At 37.5% G+C, this 23,800-nt stretch overlaps 1 protein-coding gene across 1 annotated transcript; it reads right to left on the bottom strand.

The window, feature by feature from the left end:
• Positions 1-1,591: 1,591 nt before the first annotated feature.
• On the bottom strand, positions 1,592-20,093 carry LOC140137630 (uncharacterized). Its single transcript, XM_072159367.1, has 4 exons — positions 19,884-20,093; positions 14,034-14,214; positions 12,625-12,910; positions 1,592-6,328 (listed from the first exon to the last, which is right to left on the bottom strand). Exons 2-4 carry the CDS (start codon positions 14,208-14,210, stop codon positions 3,543-3,545), a joined length of 3,249 nt encoding a protein of 1,082 aa, XP_072015468.1. The 5' UTR covers positions 14,211-14,214; positions 19,884-20,093; the 3' UTR covers positions 1,592-3,542.
• Between the last annotated feature and the right edge of the window lie 3,707 nt (positions 20,094-23,800).

Genomic DNA, 23,800 nt, shown 5'->3' with positions numbered 1-23,800 from the left:
GTACATCCGAGTACATACATGTGAATATGTACAAAACTCTGCACGGTTTAAAAGGAAGTAGTGGAAGCTACTGACCATGGTGTTTACGGATTGTGACACTTGTACTTATAATTAAACTATAATAACATCTCTTATTGACACTGAACAGCATAAGATACATTTTTATGTATGCTACAAATATTCCACTAACACAACAGGCATAGCTGCATAGTGGGTATGAATTGCTGGATACCAGTAGATCCCAGAGGTACAAATGTAGTTTTGTGAAAGCCTGGTTTCATTTTGCATGCCGAGAACAATTCTCGCCACATTTCGTCGGGTGTATCTGACGGATATGAACAATTTGGTAAAAACTGTAGTGACGATTTCATGAAAAATGGTTATACGACACAGTGGTAGATAACTTTGGCTATCTATTAGTCATGCGAGTGGCTTTACTTGAAAAAACTTGAACAAAAGCTGAAAAACAGTGTGAAATTGGCAAAACACAACACAAAATTGAGCTGAAAATAAATAAAAATGCTTAAATTTGAGCAGTCAAAAAAGCTGAATTCGGCTTTTTAGTTGAAAATTCTTATGCCTGTATTACACACTTGAATATTTGATTTTACAACATTTTAAAATTTGGAATTACCTTTCAAATGTCTAGTTTTTAAGCAAACACAGTGTTGCCCCGAAAAAACCCAAAATTACACAAATGTCCACTTTTTGCGGTGATTTTGCCCCCCCTGAAATTCACTTTGCCCCCTAATGCCCCCCTGAAAAAAATCCTGGCGCCGCCACTGAACACACATGAATCTAGCTAAACATGAAAAGTTTGTAATCTAAACACAACACAATTCACCCCCGCGAATTCACCTACATGTACTCAACATTTCCACTATGTTCACATCTTGATAAATTTGCAATTGACATCTGTCACTATGTCATCCTCATTTTTATCATCCATCACTGTGATACAGTGCTGATTAAACTATATGTGCAGCAGAGCAAAGTCACAATGATTATTATAAAACACTGAAGGTCTAGTATATTCCACTACTTCATCTTAAAGGAGTATTTCGTGATCCTAGCATCCTCTTTTTATGATATTTTTCAGTAGATATCCACGAAAAAACTTATTCCCAAAATTTCAGTTGATTTTGCGTTTGCGAGTTATGCATGATTATGTGCATTACACTGCTCCACAGAAAATGTGTTGTAATTTCATTCTGGTATACCAGAACGAAATTCTTTGCTAAACGAATTAATTAAAGAGGTTTCCAATGATGAAAAAATCTTAACTTTTTTGGAAAAAAGTGGGGGGATGATGCTGTGGATCACGAAATGTCCTTTTAAATGAACCATGCAAAGAGGTTTTTTTAAATATTTAGGTTTGTAGATAACAATATTTTGGGAATTTTTATCTTAAAAAAACCAAAATTTTGACACTGGACCCGACAGTTTTGTATATCATGGTTGACATACTTATTCAGAGAGGTTGGTATATCCCATCATCATCTTTGCTGCAAACAGCCCCACTACGCAGGGGTGGTCCTGCCATCATAGGTGGGGATGGGGGCCCTATCATTTAAGCCACATATATGACCTTCTCTCATATGATTGGGGGTGCAGCTGCAGGGTAGGGCTGTTTTACCACCAGCATAGAGGATGATGGGATACCAATCACTCCGAGGAAATATGTCGGTCATGACATATGAAATTGTCTGATCATAATTTTGGTTTTGTAAGATAAAAACTTCCAATATTCCCAATATATAACAATTTTCCGCTTGAGATGTTAGCCATTATACAGGCAAATGGAAGGTCTATGCATAGAGGAGGGTTTAAGGAAGCCCCATCATGCACTGTAAAAGTGTTATCACTAGAGTTTCAAAAGATGTTGTTTTAGAATTGTCTGTGTGTCATTATTACTTGGTCGATTTCAGATCTAAAGTGATGTATGCATAAAGGATAATTCACAACTTCTGTAGATAACATAAAATGTGAAATCAGCCAGCTTTTTGAAGGTGTTTTGATTGTAAATATATCTGTCCAAATTCAAATTTAACCATGCACGTCTATGCAGTGGGCGAGCAGTGGTGTCATGTTCACTCACACAGCTGTGCTAACCGCAAGACTTGCTGGGTAGTGCTTAAATCATCCTCTGGTCTATGCATAATACTACCAGTTTGTGTTGAAATTAATTCACATCACAGAATATTTTTTCCAAAATTAAATTGAAAAAAAGAAAAAAGAAATTGCACAATTAAATAGATTTTCTTTAAAAGTATTCTATAATCCCTTACTTGGATCCTTTACTTTGATCCAACCAAACTGAAAACATTGCCACAAATGTAATAAACAAAATACTTTTATGTAATTTTTTTCTTCTAATCATTCTTGAAGCCCATAAAAGTGTTGTACAACATAAATATATTTTCATAATAATTGTTCCGAGTTATTTACCATGAGTGGAGTGCGACAGACGTAGTTCAGTGTTTGACTGTTCAGTATTCGACTGACTGACCTTATGAACATTTACACATAAAACGTCTTGTCTTGAAATGTGACAGATCACAAATTGTGACTCTTGAATTCAAGAAGGTTTTGGGCTATTGCGGTTAAAATTCATACATCCCCTCTTGAAAAGACAACCTTAATCTCCAACACAGAAAGTGCAGATTTCAAATGGAGCCATCCAATCAGGTAACCATCCCTGTTTGTCAGATGTCATGTCTTCCATAGGGGGTATATGGATTTGAACTGGAACAGCCCTTTGATGCAGCACCTTGCATTCAACACACAAAATTGCTCAAATTGAAGCAAAATAAAACACAACCCAGCAAACCCCAAAATGCTTTTATAGTGTTATACTAGACATATAAACATATTTAAATGTCAGGTTACATAAAGGTCATGAAAATGTTTTAAAAAGTTTTATATAATGGAAACCATTTTAAATCTTTTTAAAATCTTTGAAATGTTAATTGCAAAATATCTTTCACGAAACATTTTTTTAAGATATTTTGTCAACACTTTCTAAGAAAACATTCTAACATTTAATGTTACCAGTATTTTAAAATTGCATTATGTTAGAATGCTTTGCAGCAAGTTTTTTACACTGTTATACAACCTGAAATTTAAAAGCTTTCTGTAAAAACAATTAGTGTTTGCTTGGAAATGATGAATACATACAAGAGACCACAAGTACCGTAAAACCCTGTCTACAAGCATATAGTGTGTTTCTGATGAAAGCTACATTAATCCAGGCGCCATTATGGAGTTAGAGCAAATAAATTACGGATCCAAGCATATACAAACAAGTACTATTTTAAGACCGATCTATATTAACGCTTGCTTCGAATTAATTAAGCTTTTATAAAAACACAATATATGCTTGTAGACGGGTTTTACGGTATGTCATTGATTGTCCTTTTTCTTCTGAAGAGGCTTCGACAAAATAGTATCAAAGCCTGCTTTGATCTCAGGAGTTGATCATCATCTTCTGTAGCATATGACTACGATTAATATTGATTTATCACAGAGAGACCAAAACTATGTCATTCCTTATGCTTTTTCTTCTGAAGAGGCTTAGGCAAAAATGGTTTAGAAGCTTGCTTTGATCTTGAGAGTTCATCTTCATCATCTATAGCACATTTAACTTCGCTTATCAGACCTTCAAGGACGTCTTCTGTTGGAAGCGGATCGTAACTCCGCCCTTCACTCGCTGCTAGATACACAGTCCCTCCAAAAATTGCTGCTGTGGATATTGTTATTGCAAGCATGGTATACATAAGTGACATAGGTCCTATACCTGAGCCAAACAGGTGGCCCAGGAGGAGAGGAATGGCCATCTCCCCAAATGCTGCACCGATGATAAGGAATGAAGCCACATTGCCCGTTACAGGTGCATGTGATTCCAGCCATGATATTCCAGATGGAAACAATGATGCCATTGACACTCCTAAGGTGGCAGTTCCAACCCAAAGAACTACCTCGTTGGTATTTGCTTCATAAGCAAGAGCCATTGAAGAAATGATGCAACCTACTAGGTCTAGTAAAACCATGTTCAATGGAGAAAGAATGCTAGCTATGCAGATGGATACACCACGTCCAAGTGCAAAAGTTCCCCAGAAAAGTGCATTTAGCTGAGCGGCACTATTGGATGTAAAATTGACCTCAGTTTTTGGATCCGTGGCAAAAGAGTAGATGAAACCACCATAGCCAACTTCACCACCCACGTACAAGAAATAAAAGAGGAAGAGTAAGCCCAAAATGTAATGTGTGAAGTTCTTTTCTGATGGTTTCAGGTTTGCTTCCGAATCAATGTGGCCATTACTTGCTGACTTAAACTGAGCCGGCGATGTGCAGAAGAAGTATCCAAAGACAAGTGCCATAAACATAAGGTACACAGCAATGATAACGTAGACGCCTTGGAAATTCTCCGCTGTTGTTGGTGCTTCAGGTTTGGTTGCTCCTGCAGGTTTTTCTGGTGGTGCAGCGGATTTTGGTTTTACTGCAGATTCTTCTGGTGGTGCAGTGGATTTGGCTTTTTCCACAGATTCTTCTGGCGGTGCCGTGGATTTGGCTTTTTCCACAGATTCTTCTGGCGGTGCCGTGGATTTAGGTTTTTCTGCAGATTCTTCTGGTGGTGCTGTGGATTTGGGTTTTTCTGCAGATTCTTCTGGTGGTGCTGTGGATTTGGGTTTTTCTGCAGATTCTTCCGGCGGTGCCGTGGATTTTGGTTTTTCTGCAGATTCTTCTGGTGGTGTTGTGGATTTGGGTTTTTCTGCAGATTCTTCTGGTGGTGCTGTGGATTTGGGTTTTTCTGCAGATTCTTCCGGCGGTGCCGTGGATTTTGGTTTTTCTGCAGATTCTTCTGGTGGTGCGGTGGATATGGATTTTTCTGCAGATTCTTCTGGCAGTGCCATGGATTTGGCTTTTTCCGCAGATTCTTTTGGCGGTGTCGTGGATTTCGGTTTTTCTGCAGATTCTTCTGGTGGTGCTGTGGATTTTAGTTTTCCTGCAGATTCTTCTGGCGGTGCCGTGGATTTTGGTTTTTCTGCAGATTCTTCTGGTGGTGCTGTGGATTTGGCTTTTTCTGCAGATTCTTCTGGCAGTGCAGTGGATTTGGGTTTTTCTGCAGATTCTTCTGGTGGTGCAGTGGATTTGGCTTTTTCTGCAGATTCTTCTGGCGGTGCCTTGGATATGGCTTTGTCCGCAGATTCTTCTGGCGGTGCAGTAGATGTTGGTTTTACTACAGATTCTTCTGGCGGTGCCATGGATTTGGGTTTTCCTGCAGATTCTTCTGGTGGTGCCATGGATTTGGGTTTTCCTGCAGATTCTTCTGGTGGTGCCATGGATTTTGGTTTTCCTGCAGAATCTTCTGGTGGTGCGGTGGATTTGGCTTTTCCTGCAGATTCTTCTGGCTGTGCTGTGGATTTGGGTTTTCCTGCAGATTCTTCTGGAATTGCCGTGGATTTTGGTTTTCCTGCAGAATCTTCTGGTGGTGCGGTGGATTTGGCTTTTCCTGCAGATTCTTCTGGCGGTGCTGTGGATTTGGGTTTTCCTGCAGATTCTTCTGGAATTGCCGTGGATTTTGGTTTTCCTGCAGAATCTTCTGGTGGTGCTGTGGATTTGGATGCTCCTGCAGATTTTTCTTGTGGTGCTGTGGATTTGGGTTCTGCTGTAGAACTTTCCTGCACCTGAAGCATTATTCTTGAGCGCCAGTGTCTCTTTTTCCGCTTGCTCCTAAGAGCATCAACATCATCTTCAGCGTGAAACTGTGGTTGTTTTGCTTCCTCTTCAGGCTGACTGAGAAGTTGTCTTGATTTCCAATCTTTCATTTGTTTTTGTATCCAATCAGTCATTTCTCCATAAATCATAGCGTCATCAAATAAGGCATTTCTCTTCTTACGCTGATTGTTATGCCGCTTTGATGAACCCTTATTTGGCTTTGATCGACCATTATGTAGCTTTGCCTTTAGTTGATCCTTAGGGGGGATTGGTGGATCTGAATCAGATGACTTACTTTTGGTAATCTCTGAATCACCAGAACCATCTGTAGCATTTGTAAGAAGTGGTTCAAGTGCAGTTGTTAATTGTACAGTAGTCTTTGGCACTGATGGTATCAGTGATGAGCTGGGTACAGATGCCGGACTTATTACAGGGCTGCTAGGTGATAGAGTTGTTTCGGATGATGCATCAGAAATGGGCATCACAGGTCCAATAAAAGGCCCAGCCAGAAGCGGAGCGATAAAGGCTCCGAGTGCGAAACTGAAATGTAGGGCTTGCATAAATGGTGCCGATTTCTTTCCCCACATCCGAAGACACACAACATTGGCACCTGTACAGCAAAGAAATAAAATAAAAGTGGGTTATTACAACAAGCCAATAATACAGTATAATAAGTAGTGTTTTAGCTAGCCATCTGACCACCATTTTGTACAAGGAATTTGCTCCTGGGACAGGCAAGCATGACCTAGCGGTGTTTGCACTCTGATAATAAGACAAATAAAGCTGACACACAAAAGGGATGGTATGGGTTCTATATAAAGGAAATCCCAAGGATTCATATAAGGGGTGTCATGTGCACAAAATTCCCCTCCCCCAACTCTTTTTCCCAAGTAAAAACCCAACATTACCAACATTATTTCCACTTTTTGCATCAATTTTGCACATTATTATGTTTGGATGAATCTAAGTGTGTAAAAATATTGGATCCAAAACATAATAAAGATAAAATTGGATGCTTTACGCCCAATTTATTGGTCTCGCTATGAGTTTTAAAATATTGGACTCGACTACGTCTCATCCAATATTTTTAAAACTCGTAGCTCGACCAATAAATATGGGCTCAATCGATCCAATTTTATATAAAGATTTTTTCCTTCCGAAACTTTTGCCCCCAAATACCCCCGAGAAGATATCTGAAACCGCTACTGTGTATTAAGAAATCCACAGTCTTCATAATTCATTCAACTTATGCCTTTTCATAATACTACACCAAGAATTTTACCAAATAAAAGAAAAATAACAAGAGACCATTAACATATATTTGATTATATTTTACACATCATTGTTTGCTTTAAAATACTAATGTTTCTAACTTGTACTAAGACTAATTTCAGTTTTTTGTATTCTAATTTTTGGAAAAGACATGTTTTTTTTCTTATAACCACCTATTTAATTAAAGTAACACAAAAAAGTGAAAATTAGAGCAAAATTTCAGCATATACTCAGATTTTGAATGATTAGACTTGTTCCAAGTATGTGATTTTGTCACTGATTGTCAGAAAACATGCGAAAATGCATGTTTTTGGCTCTTTTTCAAGAAATTAGTAAAAATAGTGAACTTTTTCTTTTATCTCCAGTTAGGACTAAATGAATGATTAAGATTTACCTATGTTTCATTTGGCAAATTATCCTGCTATGTTTCATTTGGCAAAACATAATTTTTTTTTTATTCAAAAAAATTAGTTCTGTATTTTTCTGGAATAGGGAGTACTCTGTTTATCTTGAGGGATAGATGTTGACCACAATGTTGTTATTAACTAATTACCCTCCCAAGGGTAAAATGTCCGGAAATAGTTGGCTAATATTTGAAATTTTATTATTATTAATCTTCCCTGAACAATGAGCAATTATAAAATTCCTGGGTAAAATTCCTGCATTCTATTGCTGGGTGTACATATACATGTACAGCATAGCTGTCCATATCTCACCAAGTGCTAGTTTTTCTGTTTTGTATGTTTGATTGTATGGTTTACAATTTAAGATATAATGTCATTTACCGTATTCGACCTAATTAGCTATTTTAAACTGTTGCGATTTAGTAGTTCACAGCATCGCGCAACTGGTGTGAGCTTTAATTGGCAAAAATCGCATTGCTCATTTCATAGCGAGTGTGTAGAAGAATTCAAATATCACAGATATACTTTTGTAGGTCCTGTGGTTCTTGAGAACTTTATGCTGTAAAGAGGATTGAAACAACAACACTTTTGTAAAACGTACATTTAAACTCCTTAACAACAATATAACAAGCAAGTTTTTAAAGTATATAATTTGTAGAATGTAATTTGCAAAACATCAAAGTGTTATTTTTCAATAATATATTGATTTAGATAATGAAAATTGATTTTTTTGGCTGCTTCGACCAACAATACCTAGTCTACCCTTAAGTCAATCACCTTTTTTAGGGGGGTGCTTATTAAAATGATACAGTGTATCTGAAAGTAAAAATATTCTTAATCTAACCCGGAAAGCCAAAAAATTAATCTCATTTCAACATTTGATTTAGTTACCACTGTTGGAGGACTCGAGTCCTTGACTCAAGGACTCGGACTCGGAAGCTAAAAACTCGGACTCGGACCCCAAGGACTCGGGACTCGGCTCCGAGTCCTCCTCGAGTCCGGCAAAATTGGGTCTTTTTAGGTCTTTTATTTTCGTTCATTTTAATAATTTACCACCTGAATTTGGTTTTGCTATCCAAAGTGTTATGTGTGCAATTCTGTTTATGCAGAGATTAGCAAATGTTTGGGCGAAATAGACACCCACGTGGCCGTGGATTTGCCGGCTTGGGTTGCATCGATTGGTGTTGAAATTTGAAAGATATTGTCATTTTAGTATTTGCTTCAAACATGATAGTGAAATGCAAACTTAGGAAGTTAAATCCTTGAGTTTATCTGCTTACACCCAATGACACCTTATAAATTAACACCAAATCTTTGTGTGCATTTTAAACAAATTTAACAAAAGATTTCATACTTTTTGTCCAGAAAGTTATTTTTCACGGTAATGACATCCAATTTTTAGTTCTTGAAAACAATTAACGTAGATGTGCAACCATGACTGTTTCAAAATAGCCCGCCAAAGTCATGCAGTTACCTCCGAGGTCATGCATTGAATAATTTGGTTTAAATGAGGAATACTGCAGGAACCAGCTCCTTTTGTTAGAAGTCACACATGAGTGAGGAAAAATTAGCATTGCCCACTCGGCTGTATCGATACTTGGGCTGTAGTGACGTCAAGAAATGATACCGATACCGGGTTGAAATTTAAAGATATTTTAACTCTATTTCTTTATAACGGAGAGTCCATGAATTGATCCTGATTTGCGTTGTCGTATAGAGTTATATTTTTGTACACAACAGGGATGTTACTATTGTTTTAACTAAATGAAGCATACTTTTGCTTTTATCTTTCTTTGTCCTTTATTAATCATAAATTAGGTGATTTAATTAATATAATTCTTTGTTTCAGCGACCCTGGGGTAAACAGACAAACAAAAACATAGGTCAAAATCCTTCAATTTCTGTGAAAATTGAACAAAAAGTACCCAAACCCTACTTTTTATATCTCCCTGTGTTAAAGACAAATTTTATACGTCACATTTAAAATCATTTAACTTATAAATTGCCTTATGCTACAATGGGGTTCTTATACATTTGTATTGTGTGAACTTTGTTTTGAAATGCCTTTGGCTTCCAGGTTAGTTTCTCGGAGCTGGTGAGGTGTATCTGGGTGTAACTTGGTAGGGTGGTGGTAAGTGGCTGCCCTAAGACTTGGTGTATTTTTTTTGCATAAAATATGCAAATTAGGTAGCTAATTTGCATATTTAACTTAAAAATGTTTTTTTTTTGTGTTTTTTTCGTCATTTCAAGAACTGGTGAGGCGTATAGGTGATGAGGTTGTGGTAAGCGGCAGTTTCTCGAAGCTGGTGAGGTGTATTGGGGTATAACTTGGTAGGGTGGTGGTAAGTGGCTGCCCTAAGACTTGATGCAATTTTTGGCGCCAATTAGGTAGCTAATTTGCATATTTAACTTTTTTTGCCATTTCGAAGAACTGGTGAGGCGTATAGGGATGTAACTTGATGAGGTTGTGGTAAGCGGCAGTCGTAAGATCCGATGCAATTTTTGTCATAAGATATGCAAATTAGTCACCACATTTGCCTATTTTTTTATTTGTCGAATTGCTTTTGGCCATTTTTGAACTATATAGAAATGTAATTTGGTGGGGTGATGGTTAAGAGCAGTCTTAAGATCAGATGCTATTTTTGTCACAAAATATGCAAATCAGCCACCTCATTTCCTTTTTTTCTATTTTTAAAAACGCTTTTTGCCATTTTTTGGAACTGGTAGGGGTATATAGATGTAAATTGGTATGGTGGTGGTAAAGGGCAGTTTTAAGATCCCACGTGATTTTTGTGCATAAAATATTCAAATTAGCCACCTCATTTGCATATTTGTTTATTTTAAAAAGGCTTTTTGCCATTTTTTGGAACCGGTGAGGCGTATAGAGATTTAACTTGGTGGGATGGTGGTAAGGGGCAGTCTTAAGATCCCATGTGATTTTTGTCGCAAAATTTGCAAATTAGCTACCTCATTTGCATATTTTTTATTTTTAAAAACGTTTTTAGCTAGAATAGAAGGCTGACGCTGCTACCAAAACACGTATGTAAGTGTATAATTATTTAATGATAAATGAACTACCACTAAATGTTCCTGTCAGTGCTGCAGTGCAAAACTTCTCATGCAATTCCATCTTTAACATTACATTCAAATAATAATTACATTGTAAATTGGAACTGACACCAATTTTTTTCAGGAATTCTTGTTTGTACTTTAAACAAACCAGGTATGTTTATTAATTAATAAACAATGATAATAGGGCAAAACATAACATGACCGGTTGATCCCTTTAATATAATTGGTGAAAAGCCTAGGGTTTGAATTTGATACATAAGGACTCGGACTCGGACATCAGAAATTGGCAGGGACTCGGACTCGGACACCAAGGACTCGGACTCTGACATTGAGGACTCGACTACAACACTGTTAGTTACAGATGTATTAAAAGGAGGCACTTAAGACAGTTGTCACTTGAAAAATTATGTAGGGGGCGCTTATTAGGGGAGGGGCGCTAATTACGTCAAATGCGGTACTGCAGAAATTATGTATAACAGTAATTTACTGTTAAAATTATTGATATCTCATAATCTCACTCACTTTGCTTGATCATATCAGAAACAGGGGTAGTGCTGGCAGGTTAAAACTAGGGGTCACAGATGACCCCTTAACTGACTTAAAATCAAAAACTTAGGGGTCAAATGATTTTTTTAAGGGTCAAGTGAACAATTCTCATGACGTAACTATGCTTATGCTCCCCAACCTCTGGACCCCACAAGGTATTTATATTTGGATTTTTCATAATTTTTTTAATTGATTTTTGATTTTATCTATTTCATTTTAAAATTTATGTTATTTCCTTTGTTTTACTATTATTTATATCAATTTTGCATTTTCTTATTTATTTTGGTTTTTGATTTATTTAGTTCATTCAAATGTATTTCTTTTATGCTTTGTTTTACTCTTATTTAGTAATTTTGCATTTTCTTATTTTATTTTATTTGGAGTTTTCATAATTTCTTTTTTTATTTCATTTTTTATTTTATTAAAATTCATTTGCTTTATATTTTTTGTTTTATTTTAAGTTTGCATTTTCTTATTTAATTGATTAATTATTAGGTTTTTATTTTCATTATTTATCTCTTTAATATTGTTTATTTTATTTATTTACTAGTTAGTTTTCAGCACTTCTGATAGAATTATGAATATTCATTAGCTGTTAGCATGTAATGAACCAATCACTGCCCGTTATTGAGCAATGTGAGCATAATGGCAATAATGGCATACAGGCTTGATATATAGCAAAGTCCGAAAATGGTCCAATTTTTTCTTTTTTTAGCAACCTATTTTACTCAGATTTTGCCCTTTGGGGCAACAAAACAGTCTTATTTTAACAGTTTTAGGTCAAATATACTCTATTCTGTGCTCTTATGAAAGATGAAAAAGGTTTCTTTTGTTAAAGTTATGAAAATTGATCAATTCCCGGCGACCATTATTTTTTTTTTTTGTGTGAAGATTGTCAGGCTTTCTGGTGACATTTTTGCTTTTTCGTCGTCATAAATTGCTATGTGATTTCCATCAATTTACTTACGAAACTTGGTGATCTTTGCAAATTAAACCATAAAGTCATCATTGTTGATTCTTAATCTACTGTAAAATCAAGCGCGTTTGTCAATATTGATGAAAACCAAGCTAAGAATGATGATAGTTTCGACATGGTTTCATTGTTTACATGTTTTATTTGATGCAGTCGGCCCGGAAAGTCTGCGTCATTCTTTGACGCACAGGTTTTACTGAAACAAATTTCTGTGTGTCAGAAGCTCCAGAAACGCGTCCATGACGCAATGACGCAGGTTAGCGCGACCCTTGATCAGAAATATAGATGGAAAGTGTCTGGAATTTGTGTTGCATTGGGCTGTTCCATTTAAAATCCAAACTCCCCCTACAGAAGATTTTGGAAACATCTTCCACAGAGGGAGTATAAATTTAATTTTCAAATGTAATCAACACATTAGCAGTTCCATTTGAGCCTCTGTGGAAGATTCAGGTTGAATCTCTCTCAGAGGGTGTATGAAATTAAAACAGAGCTGCCTAATGTGTTCATTCCAGTTGAAATTCATACATTGTACTCCCCTTGTGGCATGCAGATATTTCCAAAATCTTCCACAGTGGGAGTGTGGATTTTAAATGGAACAGCCGATATCCTGCTGGAATCAATAATAACGTAAGCCTTTACCTGTATCAAGAGCTCCCATGGCGACACCAACAAATGAAATTGCCAACACAGAAGCCATGAGCTGGTGACAATATGGTGTGACTAGCAACCCTATTCCGCTCATTCCCAGAGTCAACGCAATCATCATGAGAGGATGGAAGGACTCAAATGTCATGCCCCCGATGATAGAGCCGATCACGTAGCCGATACTTCTGCCGGTAAATACGTAGGAGACGCGAGGGAAGTCTACGCCAAGGTGGTGTTGAAGTTCTTTCAGTGTAGGCCCGACCACTGCTAGGGCTAATCCCTGTTGGAAATGGATGGTAATATTAAAGATAAAATTAGCAAACGTTATGTATAAGGCAAAAATGGTTTGTCTCAAAGCTCACGAGTGGTTTGAAAACAAATGCGAAATACGATTTTTTTTTTTATTATTATTATTCCAGACTTTCGCCGAATTTTTCTGGAAAAACTATAAAAAAATTTTTTTTTTTAAATAAAAAAATTTCCGCATTTGTTTTTTTCCATATCTCACGATTTTACAAATGCGCGCGCGAGCTTTGAGACAAACCTTTTTTTTTTGCCTAACATACTCTGATCAGCTCGTAATAGGTCATAGGTAGGACTCATTACATAGTGGATTGATATAAAGAATGGTGTACACACATACAGCTGAGCGCAGCACCTACGCTAACTGCGCTTTGCATATTGCATGACTGACGTGCACTTTGTGAATTTAAGCGGGTGTAAGTTGGAACTTTATTGACTTCACACAGTAACAAAACCGAACATTTCTCGCCTATTACATAATACAAGCTGATCATAGTATATGATAACATGGCATGAATTTAGCCCCCCAAAAATTGTTTGCTTGTACATGTACATACATGTAGTAGGGTTGGTCAGTCAGTTACAATTTTCATATTTCTTTCCTCCCCATAATTGTAAATACATGTATGTGTGCATAGTTACACTTGCTGGCAGAGAAGAACGGCATTTGTTTACATTTTGAGAGGGGGAGGGGGGGATGGAGGGAAGAAACTGTAAAAACCTCTTTATAATTCAGAATGTAAAAATTATGAAGGGGGAAAATTTTGTTGAAATTTGATGATTAAATTTGACATTCTTTTGTGCAGTAAAAACTTGTTTTTCAAAATTATAGTGTGTCCAATGACAACCAATAAACAGCTGGGCTATGATGATTAAGAAACATACAGAGACATCTGTTCTTCGTTGGGGGGGGGGTCCGTCAGTCAGTCCGTCAGTCAGTCAGAACCACCGCTAGAATTTTTAGGGTTAGGGTAAGGGTTAGGTTTAGGTTTAGGGCTAGGTTTAATGTTAGGTAAGCTTTGGACTAGCAGTGGTTCGGACTGACGGGATGTACCCTACTTCGGTGGTAGCTAATGCAACATGTATCCATTCACACTTACCAGTCCCAGGAAAGCAGCACACAGAGCTATTGTCTTCTTCAATCTGCGATTATCTGAAGGTCCATTTAAGATGTCGTTGACATTTTTGACGCCATTACCAAGAAGACCTTTGCCTTGGCGATGTATATCTTTTCCTGTTGGTGCATACAACACATTCTCATCATCTGAATCTGCCATGACTCTGCAAAATGACAGAAAATGAGAAAAGGTAAATGACAGATTCCAAGATATTACATTCACAGACAAAAACAGAAAGTGGGTCTTACATTGTATACAAAATCCCAACAATGGCACATCGTCAGCCTGCTACGCTAAATGCCTAAGTCATTTTTACATGTTTCTCATTTGCAATTTTGATTTTCTGAGTAATAAACCCAAAATTTATCAAATTTCCAGCCGCATTTTTCATTAACTCGTGGAATACATCTCTTTTGATGTATTCCACAAGTAAATATATGAAGAATGCGGCTGGAAATTTGATTATGGGTTTATTACTAAGAAAATCAAAATTGCAAATGAGAAACATGTCAAAATGACTTAGGCATTTAGCGTAGCAGGCTGACGATATACAGTATTCAAAAGCACAAAGAAAAATTAATTTTTCATTTGAATGACACAAATTTGAGTTTTCATGTTGACAAAATTACCTCACTTTGGGATTCAATTTCAAACACTTAACATTTATTACATTTATGTTGAAAGCTTTTATCTCTGTAAAATGTTGTCATCATAGTACAAATTATAACAGCCTTCAGTATACATTGTCTATTTCCTCTGTGCAGATATAAAATGAAATGTACCATTGTGTAAAAGAGTTATACACATGTGTAGGGGTGCACTGCCACTGTGTTTTTTGTGTTATTGGGCCTAGCCTGGCTAAGAATTTAAATGCAAAAGGGGTTCACTGCACTGTTTATGAGCAGAAATGATTATAAATTTAAAAGTGAACTTTATTATAAAGTGGTTACAAATATAGAAGTCAATATTTTTAAACTATAGGAGAAAATAGCTTCAGTTGTTGTACAATGTACATACGTAAGTGTAAATCTGTGCATTTCAGAAAAAAAATCAAATAGGCTTTCTATGTGAACTACAGCACAACGATTCTGCGTACATACTAATTGTGGTAGTGTTTGGTGCATTAAAATAAAGGTGAATTCTAACATAAACATTTCTTTTCGGGTTTCAGTGTCAAAAATGGAATTATCATTTAAAAGTCTATGATACTTTTAGTAGTTAGATGAACATGTAACGATGTGATGAACATATGAAAAGTCATGAGAGGATTGAGATATGTAGGCCTATCTTCAGTTTAAAGGTGCACTTTAACTTCTTGAACACAGGAAGCCTTATCATCACCCCCAACTTACTCCAAAAAAGTGGTGATACCCTACCTAGGTTTTAGGTCGTGGGTGTACAAACCCTGTCTTTTCCTATTCTGCAAGGAGTACAATTTTTGTCCTCTGTTTGCAAACAGAGAGGTAGGCAAAAGACCTCGAGACCTGAATAGAGATGTTCTGGTTATAATCCAAACACTCAAGTACTCATATTCAGAAGTAAGTTCTACAATAGCTGCATGAACAGGGGATTTTAAGCTGTCAAGTGTTTCCATGTGCTTCTTTTGTCCAGGTTTCCATCAACTTTTCAAACAGTTCAGGCGCAGAACATAGTCATGTCAGACAGTCAGCAGCAAGTGATTTATTTCATTCTGGGACTTACTTATTTGGGCAATAATAATCGACTTTTATTAGGGGCATACATCTATATGTTATAAATTATTTTCCACAAATGCTAACCATAACCCCAATTCCCCAAACCCCAAACCTAATGCATTGAACCCTTAAAATTACCCTTACCCTTGTAACGCTATACACGGTACCGCTTATATGCAAAATAATTTACATATGTATGGCCCCAAAACTGAGCATTGATTGCCACCATTTCTGTTCCTGTTCCTATTTTACTCTGGCAGTTAAGCTAGTGCCCTGTATCATTGCACCTTGTTTTTTTTTTAACTCAGCAATCTGATAGTAATGGAAAGAAAGACGCAAATGTTCGTCATTTTTCGGTACAAATAAGTTTAATAAACTGACATTTTAAATGTCATCACACACTTACGTAAACACCAATCTCCTAATTTGCATATTGATATTCCTCCAGCCAGCTCGTCAAAATACAACGGCCGCCATTGGCAGGGGGTGACAGTGAAACACGGATTTGCCAAATTTGCACGCTACGTATGGGGGCCGCCATGGGGTGCTAACAGCGTGCTGGGGTGCTAACAAGCGCGTCTATTAACACCCTGCTACCATGGCTACAGCGTGCAGTGCAGCGTTCCCAACTCTCAATCATCGGGGTCAATCACCTCGAGCTTGCTTCAGTGAATCCAACTAGATTTGGAATGCAAACCAATTGTCTCTAGCCTAGAATGCAAAGCTATCAGTGACTGTGACTAGTGAGCAAATTTGTGGCTACATTTCTCCAGCAATGTGACGTAGGTAGGACCTCGACTCGAAAAATAAGACCTCTCAATCACACCTCCAGTTAAAACTTTATAAGGGAGTATTTGGATCCATAGCATCCAAGATCCAAGATGAGATACATGATCATGATGATGATGAGAGTGATTATGAGTACAACTGATTTTGCATTAAAATTTGTGTCACCTCCATCCCGATCATGTCATGATGACTGATGTATATAGATTCTTCTTCTTCCTATATTATGTGCATACCTCAATTTGAGTATTGCCGCACGAGCTTAACTTGCACAGTTTACCTATGCACGATCATGACGATCCTGGAACCTAGAATTAATTGCAGATACAGAACCGGGGATGGTCCCCCTTTTCTTTTTGAACAGCTCTGACACTTAACATGCACGCACAGGGTTTGACTCTTCCTGTGCACGGGACCAACGACTGCCTTTACACGACTTCCGAATCATGGACGTCGCACATACACTACCTATATCTGCACGTGCTAAACAGTGTATGGGAGTGAGAAGAAATTCTACAATTAAATTCTGTGATCAGCGTGGTAATGTAACTGAACTTAAATTGAAGGATTCATTGATAATGAAGGGGTGTGTGTAATATAGTCATAACCCTCACCCTTTTTTCGGTACACTTGTACTGGTTTCGAAACATATAGATTGACTGGACAACTACTAAATCCATTTTTATAAAAAGTAATCATTATATAAAATAATGTGTAATTTTTGCACCAATATGAACTTATTGGCATGATTACAGCTGTGTTATGTTCCCTGTTTTTCTTCAAAAAATAAATGTGGGTTAGCACTAATATTGCCACCGACTTTAAACCTGGGGTCCTAGATTATCTATGAACAACAATTTTGATCTGAAATCATTGAGAACCTGTTTCTTACATCAACAACAACTAGCTATTCGATATTTTTTTCGAAGAAATATCCATCTCATAAGTAGTTCTAGTACGGTAGGCCCCTAACTAGTACGAAATTCTTGTGGCAAAAAGTCCTAACCCACAAATTTACAAATGACCGGTTTGTGTGTAAAAATTGTACGAATGATTTCAACAAAACAATAGTCTGTTGACGAACTCCTATACTTTATGCTTGTATACCGTACTTTACTTATGGAAATTCTCATGTACTTGGTCAAAAAACAACTTATCGCGAAACCAGTAACATGTGTTTTAGGTGGGTTAGGACTTTATTACACACACCCCTGCGATTATAACCAGATACCGTATTTCGTCAAATAGTCGCCCCCCCCTCAAATAAACGCCCCACCACTTTTTTCAACCAAGATGTTTAAAAAATGCAGATATTTCTATGCTATCTTGTGCAGTACGGTTATGCACTTATCAAGTCTTTCCCGGCCCTGGGGACCGGGACATAGCGGGAACATGCGGGACTTAGCCGAGGATGTACACAAAATCATTGCCCATGCAGGCAGGGAAGTTAGCCGGACTAGGCGGGGATGTACAGTAGATCGTCCCGCTATGCCAGGCCAATCATTCATGTTAGCGGGGGCTTTTGCCGGGGTGTACAATTTTTTTCCCCGCACTGCCGGGACATTGCGGGGACTTTCACGAAGAAGTCACACCATTAAAAATCATCATTATACCAGAACAGCCAATTTTGACATGCATACTCTTCTGTAATGTGCTATTTTCATGATTGTGGCGCTTTAAAGCAAACTGAGGAGTGGGGTAATTACTTGTTTTAAGTAAACCAATATTATATTAAAACCAATTTCGTGCATCTATAAATGAAAGTCTACTTTTTTTTATACTCTTTTATTTTGTTTAAATCCTTATGCATCTGCATGTAAATTAAGGCTTAAACCGGGGGGCACATCAAACATTTTTGATGGGTATGCTCCCCCGGAATTTTGAGGTGGTGGGTCTTTGGGAGCTGACGGCGTACTGGTAAAAGGGGGTCTTTCGGAGCTGCGAACCGGGCTGTGAACAAGTAAAATGGGGTCTTTTGGAGCTGCGAAAAGGCAAAATCAAGGGTCTTTCTTGGCTTTTTGGTTGAAAATCGCCTGAAAAAAACAAGAAATATGAGCAATTAGCAATTTTGGGTCTTTTAGAGCTGAAATTATCAAAATCAAGGGCTTTCGAGCTTTATTTTGGTCAAATATAGGGGTCTTTGAGACTGCGAAACCCAAAAGGGGGTCTTTCGGGGAGCATACCCGTATGGTCATTTGTGTTGAGTGCCCCGGCTTAAACATGTTGATGTCTTTAAAATTATCGGCATGCACTATTAAATCGGCCGTGTCGTGTACGACCACTGCTATCCAAATAATCCAATTGATCTTTTTTTATTAGGCCTATAATGTTGTTCATTAATTAATCGACATGGGTATACCGCGCTGCAAACTTCAGCACGTGCTATTAAAGTTGTTGACCCCACTCCCGCTACTGACGAAATGCAATATTATTGCCCTAAAAGTTGAATTAACTTTGAACTTTTCTTCTTCTTTTTATCTATGCCCGTGCATTATTTCGCAAAAAAACCCCAAATAAATATAAAAAAATCCGTATATTAAACTCTGCAAGATGGGCCGGGGCATAGCCGGGATTGTACATCGTTTTAAGTCCCGGCCATGGGGTCGGGGATTGTGCCGGGATTGTCACACTGTAGCCCGGCTAGCGGGGCCGAGTCATAGCGGGGATGTACAGAAAATTTATGCCCGTGGGCGGGACTTTAACGGGGTCAGTGCGGGGATGTTACGCTGGCAAAATGTACTTCCCCGGCTAAGTCCCCGCCAGGGAAAGACTTGATAAGTGCATCCAAGTTGCCCACATGGTTGATAATAGCGTCAATAATTGGTCAGTGTTTCTAGTTCATAGTTCGTCATTTTAGCGTGAGTTTTAAGATTACCTAATGATTTTAACGGGAATTATCGTTCTAAAATTGACCTCAGTGAATAAACATTAAATATTCAATGTAAAATGCCTATCGGTGATCCACCCAAAAAATTATAAAAAAATCACCGTATAGATCCCTGTACTAACTATCATGAGCAGTGTTCGAATTTAGGAAAAATAAATGGTTGTCCCACGGACAACCAGATTACAATTTCTGGTTGTCCGTCTAAGTTTTTGGTTTTCCGTAAGCCTACAAATGTGACTTTTGGCCATTTTATGGTTGTCCGGTGGACAACCGAATCAGTATTTTTGGTTGTCCGGCGACTTTTTTAGTTGTCCCGGGCAACCGGACAACCAAAATTTCGAACGCTGATCATGAGACTATGGCTATGGCCATGATGGCTAGCCTATGCTGTTTTGTTTTTTAATTGATGCCGGGATTGATGCATGATTTTATATTGGCTAAATATTTATTCATCATTAAGCTTACCACTCATGCACTGCACTCATGCACTTGACTTTCGCGTCTTCTACCTCCAGATTCAAGATCGATCCGGTCCTTGTCTCGATTAGTAAAACTGCAGCGCTATCTCTATCCCTTTCTGTGTCTCTTAAAATTGGTTGCAAGGCACTCAAAAAGCAAGAATTTGTTTGCTTTTACATGTATATGTTGCGCGACTGTGTGAAAGTTCCGTGATCGTCGTCATCAAATTCGGCAGTATTGCAGAAATTCCCATATTTGTATCACGTGATTGAACTGCCACGTACGGTAGGACACGATTTTCAAGAATGAGTTTACATTAAAGAATTACTGGTTTTCCTTGCCCTTCTTTGCCAATTTTGGTAAAAGAAGAAGAAAAAAGGAAAGGAATTTCTCCATATTTTTTTTCATTAGTAAGAATTATTTGTACCCAGTAGATAATTGCCGAAATATTTAAGCAAAAGAGATAAAAAAATATTGACTCTTTGTTTAGGCCGTATAAAATTAATGTTTTGGTTCTCGTCCAGAGGATTTTCATGAATTGATGAGGGAGGGAGGTGTTTTTTTTTTTTTTTTTTTTTTTCAATGTAAAATTAGCATTGTCAGTAGTTTTCGGTCTTCTCCAACAGTGCTCGAGGAAACGATGAGGCCCTTTTTTTTTTTTTTTTTTTCAAATGTGAGATTCTGAGGGATATATCCCTAGAGTTTTATCAAAAAGATTTGGAATTGATGCTTGTTCTTTAATAAAATTATTTATATGTATGAAGTTTTCATAAATCATTCCAAAGTCTATAAAAATTGAAAAATTTATAAAAAAAATAAAAAGCTTACGAATCCCAGAAATTGAGGAGGGAGGGGACGAGAACCAAAATATTAATTTTACACGGCCTTAGTATAAAAGGTAAAATAAATATAACCTCCCTCACCGATTTTTAGAAATTTTCATATATTTGTTTTACTTTTTCTTATTTGACCCTGGTTCTTGGTGCTGCATGCTGTATCAATGTCAATCATTCTGAGCTATTCTGTTCTGCCAACAAGTTCACAACAAAAAATCCGAGTCACCCCTCGCGCTTTTCCAAAAACGTGATGAAAAAGTTTGCAAAATGTTATGGTTGATCCTGGTTGATTCATAGAACTTTTTCCGGGGGACTTTTTGGCATGCCGATGGAGCATGCATGCCAGGATTTTTGGTGTGAAAAGTCTAGGGAATCGAACAAGTCGTACACTGCTGGTAGGCCTACTGTAGTCTGTCGGGCTAAGCTTATTCCATGCGTTGTAGACTGTCCAGTAGTAGGCTATATATACCCTAGGCCCACTGGCACTACACAAGCTTACACAAACCTACGATACGGTCATAGACATGTAGAAGATCACAGAATTGTATGATGAGGTATTTAAGCAATAAAAAAAACCACCATAAATAATAATAGCACAAAGCACTGCAGGAAAGTCTGTACCTGACCTGTAGGCTACTGCATGCCATTTTTCATAGGTCAAGTGTTTTACCGATACCGGTATAGGGCCAGCGTTCGAAATAGGGCCGGTCAGCCGGCCATTGCCAAGCCCAAGTGTAACTTTTTGGCCTGGCCGGTAACTTTTCTGACTGGCATCTCAGTTGCCGGCCCGGCTGGCCGGTAACTTTTTAAGGTCATACCTATAGGCCTATATGCACGTAAGAAGAAGAAACATAGTAGGCCTAGGCCTAGGCCTACCCCTAACGGCATGAACGACTCTTAGAAAAAAAGTATAATTAGAACCTTTTTTGCCCCGTTATGCGTAGGCCTAATAGGCCTACCGGGACCGCACCCTAAGCAATGTTTAAGTAGGCCTATACCACAGGGCCTAAAAAAGAAACTTTAAAAGACTTCCTAATTTATTTATTCATGGACTCATCACAAAGTTAAGAAAAGTGAACCTCTTTATGGTGATAAAAATCATTTTCTTGGTTAAATAAAGAACCTATTTTCTGGTCTAGGTCTACTTTTATAGAAACATTTGAGGATTCTACAAAGAACAAATAAATGAGTTCTTTAGCCAAGAAAATGGTTCATTGCAGAACCTTAACCTGGAAGAACATTAAAAAAACCTTTAAAGAACCATTAAGAAGGAACCCTCAACGGGAACTTCTAAGTATAGAACAGAAAAAGGTGCTTTAGCCAAGAAAATGATTTTTAGTAGCAAAATGGTTCAACACTCCTTTCACTTTTTCTTAACTAACTTTGTGATTAGTCATGCACTGAATGAATTAATTATAAAGTCCATAAGCTTATTTAAATCGTTAAAGTTTTTTAATGAACTTTTTAAGGTTCTTCATAAAACCTTTTAATGTTATCATTTACTTAGGGTGCTGTATAGGGTAACTTGGGGCAAATTGGGACACAGGGTAATTTGGGACAGTGATTTCGGAAATACTTTTATACCTTAAAATAGTCACATTTTGCCCATTTTTGCAACAAAATAACTTTGATATAATGTCTATTTATATTTCAAACCGTTTAAAAGTACCATTCTTCATTAAATAGGAACTTCTGAGGGCCGTAAGCTTAACACATCAAAATAAGTATTCCATTTTTTTGTCATGTCTAAGCAGAGGTCACGACTTGTGGCTCAATATCTGAATCAATGGTCCGGATTAGTGTTTCTCAAAAAAAAAAATAACTTCTAAGCTACCCTTTCAATTAAATAAGACAACAATTGTAACTTTTTCTTCGAAAATTATAAGAAAAGCTTTCTTTTAGAAATATGCCAAATTGGGGTAAAATGGGACGCCATTGATTTACTGTGTGCTAACTCAAACTGTCCCATTTTGCCCCAACAAAAAAGTCCCATAGTAAATCAATGGCGTCCCATTTTACCCCAGCTGTCCCATTTTACCCCAGCCTCTGTTACAGAAAAATCTTGCAGTGGGGTAAAATGGGACGCCTAAAAGACACCTTAATAAAATAATGAAGCCGGAGGCCGACCGGCACCAATTTTTGTGAAACGTAAGTCTACTAGACACTTGGTGATGTACCTTTTGTTTTGTAGTGGTCACTTGTCGCAAGTTGTCGGGTATTAGTATTATAGCCGAGTAAAATCTGGTGGGGCAAAATGGGACATTAGGTGGACCAATTTGCCCCACTTCCCCCTACGGGACAAAAAAAGACTATAAGTTGCATTATTTTTTCTAAGAGTATAGTTCTCGCCGGCTTTTGAATTTGAAAGTCATATTTTTTAAATACCCCCAAAACCAACAACGTGTGGGCATGGAATCAGAAATTTGATACCCTTTTTTAAACTAGAAGAGGTGAATTTGATATAGTGGGAATAGAGACTTTTGGAATGATATCCCTAGAGAGAGTATTTTTTTGGATTTGCATTCTCAAGACAAGCGTTAGTCTCTCTCGCTAAAAACGGATTGAGCATGGGTACCGGCCAGAATCCAAGAACTAGTCCAGGCCCTAGCTAGAACCCGGCCTACACCGGATAGGGCAGAGATTTTGACACTTGATTTGGGTTATTGGACCTTTGAGGTTAACGAATCACAGAGGTGCTTTTGCGAAAGCGGCTGCGAATTCGAGAAATCCAAGATGGCCGCCGGCGGCCATTTTGAAAATTTTAAATTTTAGTTTTCACTCAATATTCATGTGTAATACATCATTCTATAGGTTTTTGCATACAAGGAATCAATTTCTGACATTATTTTTATGATTGAAGGTCAGTATAACATGTTTACATTCAAAATGGCCGCCGAATGGTTGCCAAAAGATGGGGTTTTCATTAAAATGCATTTAGAATTCAATATTTTAACTTATTTGATGTTAAAAATAACCATGGGATGCTGATATTATGGTGACAACAAAGCATAAGTCGTCTATGTCATTTCTATCATCTCCTGGATATGTTTAAAAATCAAAATGGCTGCCAAAATGGCCGCCAAAATA

The sequence above is a fragment of the Amphiura filiformis genome, chromosome 17 (genome assembly GCF_039555335.1).
Source record: "Amphiura filiformis chromosome 17, Afil_fr2py, whole genome shotgun sequence".
Taxonomy (NCBI): Eukaryota; Metazoa; Echinodermata; class Ophiuroidea; order Amphilepidida; family Amphiuridae; genus Amphiura; species Amphiura filiformis.
The sequence above is the reverse complement of the archived record's forward strand: the minus strand, read 5'-3'. Positions and strand labels throughout refer to the sequence as shown.